This window comes from Amphibalanus amphitrite, unplaced genomic scaffold (genome assembly GCF_019059575.1).
Source record: "Amphibalanus amphitrite isolate SeventyFive unplaced genomic scaffold, NRLGWU_Aamphi_draft 000293F_arrow, whole genome shotgun sequence".
NCBI lineage: Eukaryota > Metazoa > Arthropoda > Thecostraca > Balanomorpha > Balanidae > Amphibalanus > Amphibalanus amphitrite.
Window position 1 is genome coordinate 624,153 of NW_024881788.1, and position 18,758 is coordinate 642,910.

At 48.9% G+C, this 18,758-nt stretch overlaps 1 protein-coding gene across 1 annotated transcript in view; it reads right to left on the minus strand.

Annotated features, from left to right (window-relative positions):
- LOC122387629 (aromatic-L-amino-acid decarboxylase-like) overlaps positions 1–18,758 on the minus strand; it is a 114,191-nt gene that overhangs the window by 85,073 nt on the left and 10,360 nt on the right. The window contains exons 3-4 of the mRNA XM_043377984.1: positions 14,465–14,699; positions 1,149–1,398 (exon numbers count right to left, since the gene is read on the minus strand). Coding sequence (XP_043233919.1) covers positions 1,149–1,398; positions 14,465–14,699 — 485 coding nt within the window. The remainder of the gene's footprint in view (positions 1–1,148; positions 1,399–14,464; positions 14,700–18,758) is intronic.

Genomic DNA, 18,758 nt, shown 5'->3' on the forward strand with positions numbered 1-18,758 from the left:
TTCTCGCCCCTGTGCAAGTTTGGTTGCTCTAGGTCAATATTTAGGGGGGTTTTGGGGGGTATAAATGTAAAAATTTCGCTAAAAACAGGTCAAAAGTTTTTCGCTTATAACTTTTGATCTAATTAAGATAGAGCAAAAAGAAAAGCACCAGTGAACTCAGCACGTCAAGGCGCGTCGAATGATATACTTTTTAGCTTGCTAGAGTGTACTTAAAGTTTTTCTTAAATTTTAAGTAAACTTAAATTTATAAATTAAGTTCAGGTTAACCAAATTGCATCATATCGCATATCATTCGATTCGGTTGATCACCAGGAACACAATGATACCATTTTTTAAGCTCTAGCGTCATTATGTGCCGAGTTATTGGCAAAAACGTCATTTGACCTCAGTTGACCTCATTTGACCTGATCCATGGATAAGTACACCAAACAAAGAAGCACCAAGTGACCTGCTGTTAAGTACCGTGGTTTCAAAGCACAAAAGTGATAGAACGAAGCGGATATCTCCAGTATTTTCCGAATTTAGTATTTTCCCATAGGCTTAACATTACGACGTAATGACCTCTAATTGACCTCAGGTCAATGACCTCAAAAAAGCCGGAATATATGTTATACAACTCGGTGAACTTACCACATCCTGAAAGTTTGAAGTAAATCAGTCAAAAACTGTGAGTTGGACAGGTACATAAAGAAAATTGAAATTTGACCATGACCTTGTACCGGTTTTTCTGACCTGGTGACCTGACCCAAAGTCACCCGGACCTGAAATTTTCAGGTCATATGTGAAAAGGTTGCCCCATAGGCTGTGTCAAATTTGGCGGCGCTGCGCGCCGCCGTTTTTACGCTATCTTCGAAAAACCTTAGGGGGGGGGTCGCATCGACCCCCCCCTGCCAGGGCGAGGGTTAAGTTCAGATCACCAGGTCACGTCAAGTGACCTCATCTTAGAAAGTATTGCATAGGCCTGCGGTAACAACTTTGCTGCATTCATGTAATCCATGGCAGTATGACATGACATCGGCGCTTGATTTTCGGCTTTTAGCAGCCTTTGGCCTGGCTCCGAGATCATCGGTGAATCGCTTCTTGTAACCAGCTGTCCGGGTATGGCGCGGGCGGACGGCGGCCGGTCTCGGAGCCGGCGCTGCACTGACCGGAGCAGTAGGCCACCAGTTGGCCGGTGACGGCCGTCTCGGTCCAGTCCGGGTGCTGCTGGCGAAGCTGGCGAACCCGGCGGCTGCGAGCGCTCAGCAGTGCCACCAGGGTGGCCTCGCTGGCGGTGCCCTGGATCACTCCGCCGCCGCCGAGCCCCGAGCTGGCCAGGAACGGCTCCGGCAGCGCCAGCGCCCGGCCCAGCCAATCCAGCATGGCCACCTCCAGCTCGGTGCAGGCCGGGCTGGCGATCTGCCGGCCCGGGGCGCGCCGTCAGACCAGGGCCGCGGCGCTGACACCTTTTGAAAGTAGGCAGGCACTTGGTAAAAAAGAAATGCCAAACCCTAGACCATAATAAAAAACTACAGACAGGCGACAGATTTAGTATCACGACCAATTCTAGAGAACCCGAGCAACTAGCAGTTCGTCGCTAAAAGCGCTATCCGCGAGAGACAATCCAGGCAAGATCACCTCTTCCATCTTCCCCGTCCGCGGCTGGAAACGGGCAAGCGGTGGTTCGGCTATCGAGCTGCAGCTCTGCTGAACAGCCTGCCACCTCAGCCTCACCTGTCGCAGCTCTGCCTCCCGCCCGCTTCGCCCGCGCTGTTTAAGCCGCAATCGCGGACGATGAATCAGCACATCGTCGCTGACCAATAGGGTGGGGGTGGGCATGGGTGGGTAAGAGCGATGAGGCTGTCCTGAGATTGTTTTGTCCGTGTTTTGACGTGAGTGAATGTGCAAATGTTTTGAATGATTAGATTAGCAAACGCGGATACGGATTCTGAGCAGTAATCGCCACGCACTTTGTATGTGGATCGCTCTAAAATGTAGATACAAATACAAATACAAATAGAAGTGGTCACGAATTGTTATCCATTTCATGATTCCAGTCATATGGGAAAATCAAAACAAAACTCACATAGGTACTAGTTAGAAGGTTACGAAGACATGAATTAGATTCTTACGGGGATCAATGTTCGCCAGTAATGAAAATAACTTGACGCCACGGCTTTCACAGCACGGGACAGCATCACCGCTTTCCAGCACCAGCTTGCAGCATCATCTATAAAAAATGTCTTTGCCATATCTTATTTGTCTGCCACCAGAGGGACAAAGGTCACTCAGTAGGAGTCTAGTTCGTCTAAAATAATGTTTAAGAGACAATAGAATAGCACAACAATCACCACACTGTAAGCAATTTTAGACTAAAGATAAAAATTGGTGTAGTAAAATGTGTTTCATTATATGGAAAATGAGCGAGCACATTAGGAAGTTTACTTTGGGAGTTAAAAGGTAGCACCTAGTCGATGTGCCAACCTTATAGCCATTTTCTACCAAAAGGCTCAATAGTCTCATCAGTCAGCATGGGCACTAGTCTAGCAGGACAAGGTAAGCACAGCAAGGCAAGGTTTTTCGTCAAGTTTCTGACTATGTAATGGCTTCGTGTGATATTTTTTTGGAAAGCTTGGACAATTTACTTTACTTTCAGCGTTTTCTGAAGTGCAGAAAATCACTCTACCCAAACTATGCAATCAAACAAACGAATGCCACGAATGCAAACGAATGCCACTCAGCGGAGGAGTGATCGCTCACCTTTATTGTACTTTTAGTTAGTTCACACTTTGTTGGCCCACTTTGTTGATCTCGGTGGTGTCATGTTTTGTAACCTCGTTTATTTTGAGGAGAGGTGCCTTGATTTAACCCGCGTCGGGCCGGTGCTCTGAGATTCCGCGCCGGGCCGCGTGCCGCGTGTGTGTGTCTGAACACCCCCTTCTAACTCGGCTGCTGGGCCACGTAGCGACACGCGGTAAGCGGCAATCGAAAGAACGTCGAAAACAAGGACGAAAACACTCGGTCATTTTTTGGGTCAGGTCAAAGGTCAGGTCGCCAGAGGTCACCAAAGGTAAAATGTTGACTATTTAAACATTTTGGAAACTGCCGACGGCTATCTCGGTAACCGATAGAGCTACAGCGCCGCGGAAAAGCGCATTCGATAGCCCTTTTACAGACCTTTCTGAGTGATGTTCTCAGATTTGACCTCAGGTCAACGGTGAAGCCTCCAGAGGGCAAAAACTCCAAAAATAGCCGTTCTTACGAAAAGCGTTTTTTTCGGAAATAACTTTTCACTCAAAAGAGCCATGACATTACTTTTGCCAGCATCGTGCTCCTCTCGTCGAGACGCGTCGAATGAACTATAATTTGACCTTGAAAGGTCAACCTGAAAATTTGACCTCAGGCCAAGGTCATGACCTGACCGGAAAAGGTCATGTTGCACATCAGTCGATCCGCAACGTCGAGCCGAACACATCTAAGGCGCTTTCAGCGCTCTAGCACGCCTCTATCAGAAGGTATTAGCGAAAAACTGTTAGAATCTGTTTGTGACCTGAGATGACGTCGGGGACATAACGAGGGGTCACAGTTGCCATTTTCCGGTTCAGTGTGTCAATTTTACCTACATCTCGATGTTTTAGAGTATCTAGATTAGCGTTCGTGCAAAACAGACTCTTTTCAACTTTCTCCCATTGACTTATAATGGAGAGGCCGCAAAATTGACCTGACCTTAGGTCACCGATATCAAAATTCCGAGATATAAATTTTTATGGATAATGTTGCATTCATCAATCACTGAAAGTTTCAAGCAATCGATCAATCGGTGTAGCTATGACGAGCATTCTTATTTTTCTGAGGTGAGGTCACTTGGCGTGACCTGGTGACCTGACCTAAGGCGACCTGGGTCTGAAATTTTCACATGTGCGCAAAAGGTGCAAAAACAGGTGAGCCAAAAACGGCGGCGCTGCGAAAACCCACAGGGGGGGGGGGGTGTTCAAACACCCCCGGCCCGGGTGCGGGTTAAGCGTTGCGCTTTTGCACCAATCCTATTTGTTTCACTTTTGTACTTATTTTGTCTTTTTCTGTTGTAAATAAATGAGATGAGATGAGATGAGATGAGGTAGGGAGAGTGGAGACAAAAGGAAGACGACGAATGACATAGGCACTGCCTACCTTGCCTATATGGGAGAACCGCCCCTGGCGGTCCAACACGCCGGGGCACACCGGGAGTACACACTGCACAGGTGTGTCGTTTTTATCACGCTGTGTCAACATGTTCAGCCTGTCATGTTAAGCCTCAAAACTAATGATAAGGTGGGATGGTCACTTTAAAGTGACCATCCCACCTTAACATTAGTTTTGAGTTGAGATAGCCAAATTGGTGGCCATGGCCTGCAAATACCGGTTTGGGCACTCACATCATCGAAAAATGCTTTAATTCGGAGATATGGAATTTCAAACTTGCAGTTTTCGGATTCTAAGGGGCTAATGCATTGGGATGCCCTCTTATCTTTGTGAAGCACTGGTGGATATATGCTATTTGCGCGCGACATCTGCCGCAAACGCCGCACTTCCAAAATGAAGTCGCTAGGAACAGCGGAGATCCCAAAAAGTATACAAAAGTAAAAGTATAATATCTGGAAAACTGGTTAATATTTTTCGGTGAAATTTGATAGATATTCGTTTTTGCTCTTTCGGAACCGAGCGACATGACTTTAATGCCAATTCATTAACTCATTCACTTTTTTGAAGGTGGGAGGGTCCTTTAACCAGGTGTTTTCTTCAGCGCTCCCCTTTGGCTCAGACACGTCGCTAAACGTGGCACCTTGATCTCTCTTGAGAAGAGGATTGCATATTTGCGCGTGAAATTTCACGTGTTGGTAGAAAATGTTATGAAGTTTTGTTCTGTTTTGGTCTGAGGCCTGTTTCACTAACAAATAAAACTTGTAATTACAAAGAAAAAACTTGTGTTTACAAGAAATAATTACCAACATTTGAGATTTGAATTTCACGAAACCTTTGAACATGAATTTTGAGTTTAATATTTGCAAACTTTTTTACAAGATAAAATTTGCTAGGAAACATGGGAATCGCAAACTTTCTGTTTCATGAGGACCAGAAACTTGAAAGAAAACATCGTAATTACAAACCTGAAATTCCAGTGGTCCTGACGTTTGGAATTAGCTGAGGTTCACTCATCGAAAGGGTCACACCGAGATGTGACCGTAACCATGGTAACCGCTTGTTTTGGACCTGAGAGGGTTTTGTGCTAAATTGAATCAGTTGCTTGCCTCCCTGCATTGAATAAACACATGAACTAATAAAGTGTTTGACAAATGCTGCTCAGCTATGCAGGGAGGCAAGACGAGCTCAACTAACCAAGGCCGAAACTTAACGTAACGTATCATTTTCAAAGTGGCATGATAATTGTGTCTGAATTCCCATCGCACCTTTAAACATGCCCGACAGCAAGCTTCAGTGTCCATGGCCTGATTGCCGAATGCCGATATAAGACGCCCTGTCTAGAAGGACAAGTTGCCATCCAGCTGCTCCAGATGCACCAGGGAGCCGTTCACCAACCCACCTACCCAGGATCGGAAACCACACGCTAAACTACCCCACCTGGAGGTGAGCGCTGATGGCACCGTCACTGAGGCGGCACTGGGTATTTTCAAGCAACAGCTGGCATCGTACAAGCAACTCGCAGGGATAACATCGGACGATCCAGACATCGTGCTACAATCCCTACCTCCAGTGGCCTACAACCTGATGTTTGCCCGACATGGCAGTAACCTCACCGCTCAAACAGAAAACCAGCTTGTCTCCAATTTAGAAGCGCTCTTGGTCCGGCCAGAGAACAAGTTGGCTCACGTGATCAAGCTACAGAAAATGAGGCAGGAAAATGGCCAGTCGGTTGCCCATTTCTCAGCCAACGTTCGGGCCGCTGCTAGACAGTGTCAGTTTCAAATAACTTGCGACTGCACCAAACAAGTCAGCTATGAGGAGCACATGGTGCTTTACCAGCTCCTCTCAGGCCTTGAAGACATGGATGTTCAGACAGACCTCCTCGCCCAGTCAGACCTCACTCTGCAAAGAGCTGAAAAATATGCTACTGACCGAGAGATGGCAAAGAGAAGTCAGGCGACAGTTCAAGAAAGTGGAGAAGTCGGTCGAATAAGATCCACATACAAGAAACAAAGATCGCCCCAGACTGACGTCAAATCCTTCGTAGCATCGTGCAAGCACTGCGGTGAGCACGCACACCAGAACAGGCGTCTGGAGTGTCCCGCCTTCAACCACCTCTGCACGTGCGGTCGACGCGGCCACCTCCCCAAGGTTTGCTTCAACAAAGGTAAGCCGCGAAGTGCCCCATCTGGAAAACAGGAGGCCATCTCGGGAGGCAGCCTATACGAGCTGGCCACCAGATACGCCATCGCTCCCGAGCGCGGGTACATTGACGGCATCATGCGGCCACGCGGCAACCGTCTACCCGTCACTGTCTCCGTGGACGTCCCTAACGTGCCAGGGCTCCGGGACAAACCCACCACCCCCACCGAGCACGTGACGTCTTGCACGGCAGTGGCTGACACTGGTGCCACAGTCACCTGCGGTGGGCCCGACATTCTCGCCACCCTCGGCGTCCAGCGGCGTGACCTTCTCCCGACAGACATACGCCTGTTCGCGGCCAACAAGTCCCGCCTGCAGGTGTGGGGTGTGCTCCCTGTCACGATCTCTCTGACCTCAGACGACCGCCATCAACAACTCCCGGAGATGCTGTACATTGTGAAAGATCTGTCAGGGATGTACCTCTCCAAGGACATACTGATAACCCTGGGATCCATCCCGCCATCCTTCCCCTACCCTCCATCACCTCGTCTCGAAAACACGCCAACTGCAGACGTCCATTCAGTGACGACCTCGAAAACTGACCCTGGTGACACCGAACTGGCCCCCTGCGGCTGCCCTGTTCGCACGGTCGCACCTGACCCACCACCATTTCCTGAAGGGACGTCGGAAGCTGACGTCCCTCAGCTCAGGGAGCGCCTGCTTGCCCACTACGCTTCATCTACTTTTAACACATGCAGCCATCAGCCTCTCCCACTCATGCATGGCCGTCCTCTGGAGTTCGCTCTGAAGCCCAGTGCTGTCCCTAAGGCAGTTTACACTCCATCTGTCGTCCCGCGTCACTGGGAAGAGAAAATAAAGCGTGACTTGGACCGTGATGTCGAAATGGGGGTTCTGGAAAAGGTAGATGTCAATGACCCAGTGACATGGTGTTCTAGAATGGTTGTCACACGCAAACACAATGGCGAACCAAGAAGAACGATTGATCTGCAGACACTGAACGAAGCCAGTCTTCGACAGACCCACCCAACCATGCCCCCGTTCCAGAAGGCCATGTCAATTCCACCCGAGCAGTGGAAGTCGACCACAGACGCCTTCAATGGCTATCATTCCGTGGCGATTCGCGAGTCAGACCGGCACCTCACCACCTTCTTAACTCCCTGGGGTCCATATCGGTACAGAACTACACCACAGGGGTACAAGGCTTCTGGAGACGCCTACACTCATCGTTTTGATAAGATAACCGTCGACGTACAGGACTGTGACAGAGTCATAGACGACAGCATTTTGTACAAACCGACCATCAAAGACATGTTCCAGCACGTCGCAGAATACCTCACTTTATGCGGTCGGAACGGCATCATCCAAAACCCAGACAAGTTTGTATTCTGTCAAAAAAAAACAGTGAACTGGGCTAGGCTCCAGCTGGGACCAGACGGGGTTCGTCCTCTGCCATCCCACGCCGAGGCGATCCGCTCCTTTCCGACCCCCAGCAATACCACGGACATCCGGTCCTTCATGGCACTCGTCAACCAGGTCTCGGCATTCTACGCAACGCAGGCACTCTTGCTGCCTTTCAGAGATCTGCTGAAGAAAGACACGCCGTTCTACTGGGACGAAACACTTGATCAGCTGTTCGCTGAGACTAAAACGCATATCGCTACAGAAGTTGACAAGGGCATCATGTCCTTCAGCCTAACCAAACCCACCTGTCTTCTCACAGACTGGTCGAAAACAGGGCTCGGCTACCTCATGCTTCAAAAGCACTGCACCTGTTCTGACCTGCGACCTACCTGCTGCCCTTCCGGATGGAAAGTGTGTGGCGTCGGCTCTAGGTTCACGTCCGCTGCGGAAAGCCGGTACTCACCCTCAGAAGGAGAAGCTCTGGCTGTGGTTAACGCGCTGGAGAAAACAAAATACTTCACACTCGGGTGCAACAACCTCACAATCGAGACCGACCACAAGCCACTGCTAGGCTTGTTCAAAGACCGCTCCCAAGATGGGATAGACAATCCCCGTCTTCGTCGTCTGAAGAAGAAAACCTTCGGCTGGTCATTCGCCATGTTTCATATTCCCGGTCGGCTACACGGGGGACCAGACGCACTGTCTCGCTATGGTCTCCAATCAGCTCCCACCGATGTACAGCCGGAGGACGAACTCGAGCGCCACCACCTGACTGCACTACTGGCGGCACCGCTGGGCCCTGATGACGACGCAGACTCAGCACTTCTCATGTCAGTCTCCGCATCCCTGCAGCCGGTCGACATGTCTACTGTCACAGTCGCATCCAAGGAGGACTCCACGATTCGCGCTGTAGTGCATCTGGTAAATACATCGTTTCCCGCGTCTCCTGACGAGCTCGAGCCATCAGTGCGGAAATTCTGGAGCATCCGGCGTGACCTGTCCACATCTGGTCATGTCCTGCTGTACAAGGGTCGGCTCGTTATACCAGCTTCGCTTAGGAGCCGCGTTCTGGCTGCATTACATTCAGCCCATCAGGGAGTAACGGGAATGCGTCTCAGAGCAGAGAGGTCATTCTTCTGGCCTCACATGTCTCAAGACATTGAATCGACCCGTCAATCCTGCTCATCGTGCATCCGACACGCACCATCACAGAGTGGAATGCCTCCCATACCACCGGTGGTCCCCGAGTACCCATTTCAGCACGTCGCTGCCGACTTCTTCAGCTACATGGGGAACAACTACGGCATTGTGGTGGACCGGTTCAGTAACTGGTTTCAAATATGGGAAGGACATAGCCTCACCCTAGTGAAAGTGCTCACACACCTCTGTCGCGACTTTGGTGTGCCAGAAACCCTCACTACCGACGGTGGTCCGCAGTTCGTATCCGGATCTGTGCAGGAATTCTTACAACACAGCATCCATCACCGCTTGACTTCAGTGGCATTTCCGCACGCCAACTGCCGAGCTGAGGTTGCTGTTAAGACCGCAAAACGGCTTATTCACGACAACGTACAAGGGGACGGTCGCCTGGATTCCGTGCGTCTCACTCGCGCTCTTCTGCAGTATCGCAACACTCCAGACAGAGCATCGGGAATGTCTCCGGCAGAGCTCTTGCTTGGTCGCCAGCTACGGGATTTCTGCCAGGCGCCGCTCTGACACCACCTCTGCGCACCTACAACGACTTACGGCGCACGTGGCAAGACGTCGCCCAATGGAGAGAAAAGGCACTGTGCCGTCGAGCCACGGCTGATCATGAGCGCCTTCAGGTGCGCCCACTTCGGACCTACCTCTTCTGCGCGCTGGCCAAACAGTGCTGGTACAAAACCAAACAGGAAACCATCCGCTCCAGTGGGACCGCCGCGGAGTTATTGTGGAAGTGCTGCCATTCCGTCAGTACAAAGTCATGCTGGACGGCTCACGACAGCTCACTCTCCGCAACCGCAAATTCCTTCGAGCGTTCACTCCAGTCTCTCTCCCCTGCCCCCCTGCCGGCATCCCGCACAGCTCCATCGCCACAGACAACACCGCAGCGGATGACCTCGCCAGTGGCTCTGGAGGCATCCGACAGACCTGCTCTGCGAGAGCGCGCTCCACCGACGCCCTCACCATCGTCACAGATGACCACCCCTCCGCTGAGGCGTTCGGCACGAGTGGCCAGGGCAGCGGGTTCGCGTCAGTGTTGTATGATCTAGCCCTCATTAGGGGTGTACGCATGAACATGCCTGCTGTCTGTACTCGCATTTTGTAGTCAGCATCGCATTATGACCCCCGTTGTTTCATGACATATAGCTGCATTTCGATTCATGTACTCATTGGCAGCTACCGCAACATGACACGGACTACCGTCCTCTGGGAGGGGGCATAGCTGAGGTTCACTCATCGAAAGGGTCACACCGAGATGTGACCGTAACCATGGTAACCGCTTGTTTTGGACCTGAGAGGGTTGTGTGCTAAATTGAATCAGTTGCTTGCCTCCCTGCATTGAATAAACACATGAACTATCTTTATTGTGTGCTATCTTTAACATGCTATAGTTCTTGATTAAAAATAAAGTGTTTGACAAATGCTGCTCAGCTAGGAATTTTGATACTTTTTGTGCACTAATGCAAAGCAGTCATATATATAGAACAACTATGCTTTGTTGAGTCGTTTCATGCTCTATTTTTACTTAGCACACACCCTAAGAAACAAAATAATTGGTATAAAATATTGTCATGTTTTGTCATTCGCGCGCCATAATTGCATTCAACAGTCTTCTGCTGTCAAATGTTTTGCGTGTTATTTTCTTTCAATAATAGGATAATGTGAACTATCATTTATATCTTTTTCCAACAGCATCATTATTTATAATTTAATAAGGCAGCTTTTGACATGAATACTAGACAAAATTTAATAAAAAGAAGCAATATCTTTAACATGCTATAGTTCTTGATTAAAAACAATTTTACTGTTTACAAGTTTATTTGCAAACATTTTCTGATCGGAGGTGCCACTGGTGATGAAGCTTAGTGAAATCGGTTTTTACGTAGTTGGTAAAAATACTTATGAATTGTCAGGGCTGTCTCATCCCTATCTCCGTAACGTGTCGTGTGCGACCAATGACGTCACGGCATTGCGGCGTTCTGATTGGGCGGCAGCTCCGAATCGCCCGACTGGTGGTCCCCGCTCGACAAGCGCACGTGCGCCGACTATAGGCATTTGTAGTGGCATTGACGGCAGAAAAAAGTGAGTTAATGCAGAGCTCTGAATATACTTGAATAGTGTCTAAGCCGTTGGTAATTTCAATTCAATTTTCAATTCATTCCGGTTCCCACCGGTGGTATATTTGAACAGGTACAAAGAAAGCGAGTGAGAGCAGCCCATGGAACAGAAAACAGATGGCGTACATGGCAGTTCTAATAGATAGATGGCGCTGCTCGTGGAAGGGGGTTGGATTTAGGATATGTACATGCTAGTATTGTTAGAGTGGTCAGTCAGTGTTAGTAGTTAAGTAGGTTGTAGGTAAGAGCAGCGCCATTGCCATTAGATTCACACAGTGCATACAGGGTGTTCGCGAAAATATGTCATGATTTCGTTGCACTATTATAGAAAACTCAAGAAAGATAAAATGAAAAATCTTTCAGCTCCAAATAGCTATGTCCTTCAAGTTTTATTTCAGACATGTCACATTGTCATGCGTTGAGTCGTACGCACTCTACACCCCGTTTTCCACATGGCCCCCTTTCCGGCTTATGCAAAGCTCGGCCCGAGCTTCCACTTGTCGGATCACTCGGACGCACGTGTCCGTAGTGATCGCACGGGCGGCCTCTGTTATTGCTCTCTTGAGCTCGGCCAGACTCTTGGCCTTCGTTTTTCTGACCTCAGATTTGAGATATCCCCATAGGTAGAAGTCCATGGGGGTGAGATCTGGTGAGTGTGCCGGCCATGGGGTGGGGGTCTTCCTGCTCAGGATACGAGCTCCGAAGTGGTCAACCAGCCACTGCAGAGCAAGTCTGGAAGTGTGAGCCGGAGCCCCATCCTGCTGGAACCAATATGTGCCGTTCCTGATCTTGTGTTGCTTTTGGTGATCGCACAGCTGTTGCCAAAACTTCTCCAGCACTGCTGCGTAGCCGTGTTGATCAACAGTGGTGGTGGATCGATTCGGGGACTCGAAGAAAAAAGGTCCCACAACACCACTTGCACTCATCGCGCACCAAGCGGTGACCTTCGGACTGTGAAGTGGACGTTCTGACACAGCCTCAGGTGGTACATTTTCCGCCCAAAGGCGACTGTTTTGTCGGTTGGGGTCTCCATGAAGGTAGAAGTGGGCCTCGTCAGAAAACCAGACACGGCTGGTGAACTGTTGATCGGAGTTGACCTTGTCCTTCAACCACATGGCAAAGGCCAGCCTTTGCTTTTTATCTTCTTCTGAGAGCGCCTGCTGGATCTTGATCTTGTACGGCTTGAGTCCCAAGTCAGTGTGAAGGACAGAATGTACCAGGGTGGGGCCGCACCCAACTTCTTGCGCGAGCTGCCGGATGGATTTGGAAGGCACCCTGGTGATCAACTGCTTGATCTTTTTTACCATTTTTTGGACCCTTTTGAACTTTTTTCTGCCACTTTGTCCCTTGTTCTCATTTTTGACTGTGCCCTTTCCAATGAACTTCTCTTGCAGTCGCAAAATCGTCCTTGCGCAAGGCGCAGTGGACGTTTTAAAGCAGGTGCGATAGCGTCGCTGGACGGCCACAATGGACTGCGTCTCCCAGTACCATTTCACTATTTTTGTTTTCTGGTCCGTAGAGAGCAACATGTTGGAACAAACTAGCTAAAAAACACATGAAACAAAACTTGAAAATTTGTTTAATTGAATGAATAAAAAATAATACACCTAACTTTGACAAGGGTCCTCCAGGAAGCAGATAAATCATGACATATTTTCGCGAACACCCTGTACAGTGAATGCAGCTGAGGAGAAATCTCACATCCCCCTCACGCCACCACCGGGGCAGTGTGATTGCCCAAACGACTGTCCCCACTGCTCACCATCGGCGGCCCACCTGGCCAGGCCGGGACGGTGCCGTCCACGGCCCTGGGGAGAGCTGGGGGATGCTTCCCCAGCCGGGGAGATCTGATGGCTACCTCCCCGGCGCTCCAGGCGGGCCGCCAGCCCCCGCCCGCACCGCCCGGCAAGCAACCCCGGACGGTGCCCCCTAACCACCGACCGGGCGAGCGAAGCGTCGACCCGTCTAGGTCGGCGCTCCGCACGCCCGGCCGGCCGACCGGCCCCTCACAGGAGGGGCCAGTCCCGGGTTGGCCCGGATGGGTCATAGGGGCGGGGGCTTGGGCTTGTTTCGCGCACATCGAGGCCGTAAACGCACATAATACGTAAAAACGTCAGATAGGTTTCTTGTTTGTCTTGATTTGAGCTTTAATATGATATGATTTTTACCTTAGTGTCGAGTCTGGCAGCTATGTGGGAGAGCCCTAAAGTTGGGTCATTTTCCATAGAATTGCATTACAGCCGTCCGACGCTTCGTACCTGTGACGTCACGGAAATCGCTGCTTTGGCCTAATGAGCATACCTTCTATATAGGGCCTTGATGAATTGTAAACTACAAACACTTGTAATTACAAGTTTTTAGTGAAACAGGCCTCTGGTCTATGTGTATCGCTCATGATGTACACAGTGCAGCAAAAAGTAAAAATGCGTAATTTGTGCAATTTAACGCAGTCCGTCAAGCAAACACAAAGATGTTTCTGCACGTCTGAGGGCTTGCACCCGAGGGAAACTCCAAAGAAGATAACAATTCAAAGAACCGTTAATAAACTCAAAACAGAGGGCATGGTTCAATGATAAACACGACAGAAAATAAAATTGGTAAGCGAGCCCCGGAAACCGGAAAGGTGATTTGTGGGCGCCACACCCCCGGAGCTCAACGTCGTACTGCATTCTTCCTCTGGGGCTATGCAAAGTCCGAGGTCCATGAGGAGAGTCCCCAGGATATTCTGCGGCTGAAGGATGCCATTGGAAGCTGCTTTGGTTCCATTTCCTTAGGAATGTGGTGCGTCCGCGCCATCGCCAACTTTAGGCTCTGGTGCTGGAGCGCATCCGTCGCCGAGGAGGTCATTTTGAGCATCTTGTCTAAAAGAAGTGTGAGAGTCAAAGGAAAAGTGCATGTGACTGATGCTATACATGGATGAAAACTTCAGATTTGGCTGTTTAATATGGTACTTGGCAATCGTATGTAACACGAAACCATTTCCTGTAGTTTCATTTATTTTCGGTCACACGGCTATGAATCACCCGGTATATCATTCATAGTGGCTGTAAGCTGAAGTGTGTGTGTGTGGGCACCGCTCTCACCCAACTGAAACTGTGAGCTGTGGTGTGTGTGGTGGGCACCGCTCTCACCCATGTGAAGCTGTGAGCTGTGGTGTGTGTGGAGGGCACCGCTCTCACCCATGTGAAGCTGTGAGCTGTGGTGTGTGTGGAGGGCACCGCTCTCACCCATGTGAAGCTGTGAGCTGTGGTGTGTGTGGAGGGCACCGCTCTCACCCATGTGAAGCTGTGAGCTGTGGTGTGTGTGGAGGGCACCGCTCTCACCCATGTGAAGCTGTGAGCTGTGGTGTGTGTGGTGGGCACCGCTCTCACCCATGTGAAGCTGTGAGCTGTGGTGTGTGTGGAGGGCACCGCTCTCACCCATGTGAAGCCGATGCAGCCGATGGCGTCGCTGAGAATGTCGGCGCAGATGGCTGGGTACGAGTTGCCCGTGGGGAAGTAGGCGTGAAACTGGGGCGAGTGCCAGTGCGTCACACCGGGCATGATGACCCGCTCCACGTCGTCCATAACTTCCCGCCAGCTCTCGCCCTCTTCGGGAGCCTGGTCAGGGATCAGGGCGCGCAGGTAGCCCGGCTGTACCGTGGGCAGCACCCGTCTGTAACACAGACACCACCCGTCTGTAACACAGACACCACCCGTCTGTAACACAGACACCACCCGTCTGTAACACAGACACCACCCGTCTGTAACACAGAGAGCCACCCGTCTGTAACAAAGACACCACCCGTCTGTAACACAGACACCACCCGTCTGTAACACAGAGAGCCACCGCCTGTTACAAAGACAACACCCGTCTGTAACACAGCGAGTCACTGTAACACAGACACCACCCGTCTGTAACACAGACACCACCCGTATGTAACACAGACACCACCCGTCTGTAACACAGACACCACCCGTCTGTAACACAGAGAGCCACCCGTCTGTAACACAGCGAGTCACTGTAACACAGACAACACCCGTCTGTAACACAGAGAGTCACCGCCTGTTACAAAGACACCACCCGTCTGTAACACAGACACCACCCGTCTGTAACACAGAGAGCCACCCGTCTGTAACACAGACACCACCCGTCTGTAACACAGACACCACCCGTCTGTAACACAGACACCACCCGTCTGTAACACAAAGAGCCACCCGTCTGTAACACAGACACCACCCGTCTGTAACACAGCGAGTCACTGTAACACAGACAACACCCGTCTGTAACACAGAGAGTCACCGCCTGTTACAAAGACACCACCCGTCTGTAACACAGACACCACCCGTCTGTAACACAGAGAGCCACCCGTCTGTTATAAAGACAACACCCGTCTGTAACACAGCGAGTCACTGTAACACAGACACCACCCGTCTGTAACACAGCGAGTCACTGTAACACAGACAACACCCGTCTGTAACACAGAGAGTCACCGCCTGTTACAAAGACACCACCCGTCTGTAACACAGACACCACCCGTCTGTAACACAGAGAGCCACCCGTCTGTAACAAAGACACCACCCGTCTGTAACACAGACACCACCCGTCTGTAACACAGAGAGCCACCCGTCTGTAACACAGACACCACCCGTCTGTAACACAGACACCACCCGTCTGTAACACAGACACCACCCGTCTGTAACACAGACACCACCCGTCTGTAACACAGACACCACCCGTCTCTAACACAGAGAGTCGCCGACTGTAACACAGGGAGCCACCGTCCGTAACACAGGGAGTCACTGTCTAAACCACAGACACCACCCATGTGTAACACAGAGTCACCGTTTGTAACACAAACACCACCCGTCTGTAACACAGACACCACCCATATGTAAGACTAGTAGTGTCAATCGGTTACCGAAAAATTCGGTTACCGAAAAGATGTGCTGGCCGATTAGGTAGTCGGTTGGTCACGCCCCCCCCCAAATCGGACATTTTCGGTCACCCTGTCAGTGAAACCATTTTCAAAAAAGAGAAAGCATTCCATTTTGCCTAGTTAAAATGAACTTTATTGGGATGTTAATGATAAGAGTTGCAACATTTCCCCCAAACTGGCTACCGGCACCACAAAGTTTTTATGGGATACCGGCATGCTACCACACCCCAAACAAAACAAAAAAACATCGGCAAACAAAATGACCTGGTATTGTTGATTCTAGCTTACCCCTTCAAGAGATATCACATTTTGGCAACTTCAGTAACCATCCCACCCAGCAGGCAGCAGCAACCCTTAATCCAAAACGTTAGCGATGCTTCCAGTTCCAGCACTCTCGGCCAGTTTCACGTAGGTACTTGTAATTTTGTTACCTCCACCCTCTCTGACCTGGTCACGCCCCTGGAAGTTGCAATCAATTACTTCCAAATGCCGCACTTTTGTCTGCATATATTTTGTTTGTGGCAGATTCAGTAAGCAAAATCACTGAAAGCCCATTATTACATGGACGTAGGCAAGGACGTAGGTACTTGTCGAACTTCATGCGATTACTAGGTTGAGCCTTCTCCTCATTTGACCCTAGCACAGCCTCGGCTGTTATGAACGGATTATTTGCATGTCCGGCCACAACGTCCGACTTGCATTTTTGATAACTCCTAGCCTTTTATCAGTGCAAGCTACATAGAAGCGTGTTAGTATTACATGCAAGGCAGTACACATCAGTGTTAAGCTCTAGATTAACCTTCTTGACTGACATTGAACAATGCCCGAAAGTGAAGCGAAAGTGAAACGAAAGTGAAGCAAAGATCATTGAATAATTGCATGCTGGTTGTGTGAGTGTGAGTGCCAGGCTTTTATTTCCAATTTTCATAAACTTTTTCGAGGGTATGAGGGTAGGAGAATGATCGGTTTCGGAACGTGTCACCAAATGCTCCCTTTTACCCTAAACATTGCCGTAAATAAAAAAAATATATAAAAAACAAAGGCAAAACACCTCTCCAAATTTCTTTACATTGAATTTCCATATCCAGAGGCATCTTTTGGCAATTTTTTTTTTGTCAAAAATTGAATGGCCACATTTTGAAAATCAAAAATCAGAAATATATTATTTAAAAAAATGTTGAGGTTTTGAAAATTTTCAAAATATTTTAATTGATTAATTTTCTGCAGTCAATGAGGATTCCAATGATATCATAATAAGGTAAGTTACTGGCCATATTTTTATATAATATGAGACAAAAAGAGGGTTACTCTGAGCGTTTTGAAAATGCCACTGGCTATAACTCGTAAACCGTTTGTAGTATAACGCTGAAAATAGGAGATTAAGAATCTACGGTACAGATAACCCCCTAGACGCAATTTCATCAAAATCTGAGAGGTAGGGTGTTATGGCTTGGTCGATCTGTCATGTCATCGACCCCAACTGTCAAATAGTGATTGTCCTGATAGTCAAAACTCTTGCTTCTTTCCCACCTTGCATATTTTCTGCAGTGTGCCTATGCCAGGCTTGAAGCAGCATCATGTGAATGAACCGCAAGTAAGGTTTACGCTCCCTTTTAATCTAATTCCATTGGCTTCGTTGTTCAGCATTTTCTGTTAGCGTGCACCCACACACTAGTTGGAACATAAAAGCGCCAGTTTTGTATTAGGTACAGCCCTCTGCAAACTGCGTGGTAGGTATTCTTTTTTCGACAAAACCGGGAATAACGCGAATACTATGCTATTGGCCACTCGGAAATCGTAACAGTAAGACGTGCGAGACTCCGCACCTTAGATTGGGCTTATTTTGGTATACATTTTCCAGCTAGTTTGGCAACAATACCAGAAAGTTTTATCTGCCCCCAAAACAAACTTTTGCATTTTGTTGCTACACTAGTTGTATAATTCGTTCAGTGATAGAACCAATCGAAGGAGTGGAGCATGGCGCATCTTTATGCAATGAGATCCGACCGACCGATAACTTAGTCTTTGAGTTATTCTGGTTTTGTCGAAAAAAAGAATACCTACCACGCAGTCTGCAGAGGGCTGTACTTAATTGGACTTGCCGAAAATCCAGAAAAAAAAACATCTAAGAGTTATTTTAGATAATATTTCATGAAGCCTTTAACTGCCTTTACCTAGGTGTTATTTCTTTTTTTTTTTACCTGAAATAATTATTGAACACTTGTTTTCAATAGCTGTAAGGTGCTCTCCTAATGACCAGGTAAGATTGATTTGAAAGGGATGTGACAATGCAACATGGTGCATTTTCTGAAGCTGTCAAGCTCATGATGATGAAGGAACAATTGGTACCTATGATTAGTATTCTTTACCAGAGTGCAAACCTCTACTTATGATGGCAAATGATAAAACCATTACAGATTTTCAAAGGCTTCACCACTTTCAATGTTGCTGGGCATCCTTTGCATGATTTTTACAGGCTAGACTGCTTATCAGAATGTAAGATTAAGGATTTTGAATTTTATATTTGAGTATTCAAGAATTAAGATTCAGCTTGAAGTCTCACAGCCGTGGCCACAGCCGTAGCCGTGTTCTTGGAGATAGTTGCAGCCGCCCCCCCCCCACAGCCGTGTGGGGCTGCAGCCAGCCGCGGCTGCAGCCGGCCGGTGCAGACCTCTACAAAATATGTACGACGACATTGACAACAATATCAATCCAAATTACTCGCTCTATCAACTTAATAAAAAGGTACTAAGCCAAACTGGCATATGTTCATGACGTAGTATGGAAGCATTGTG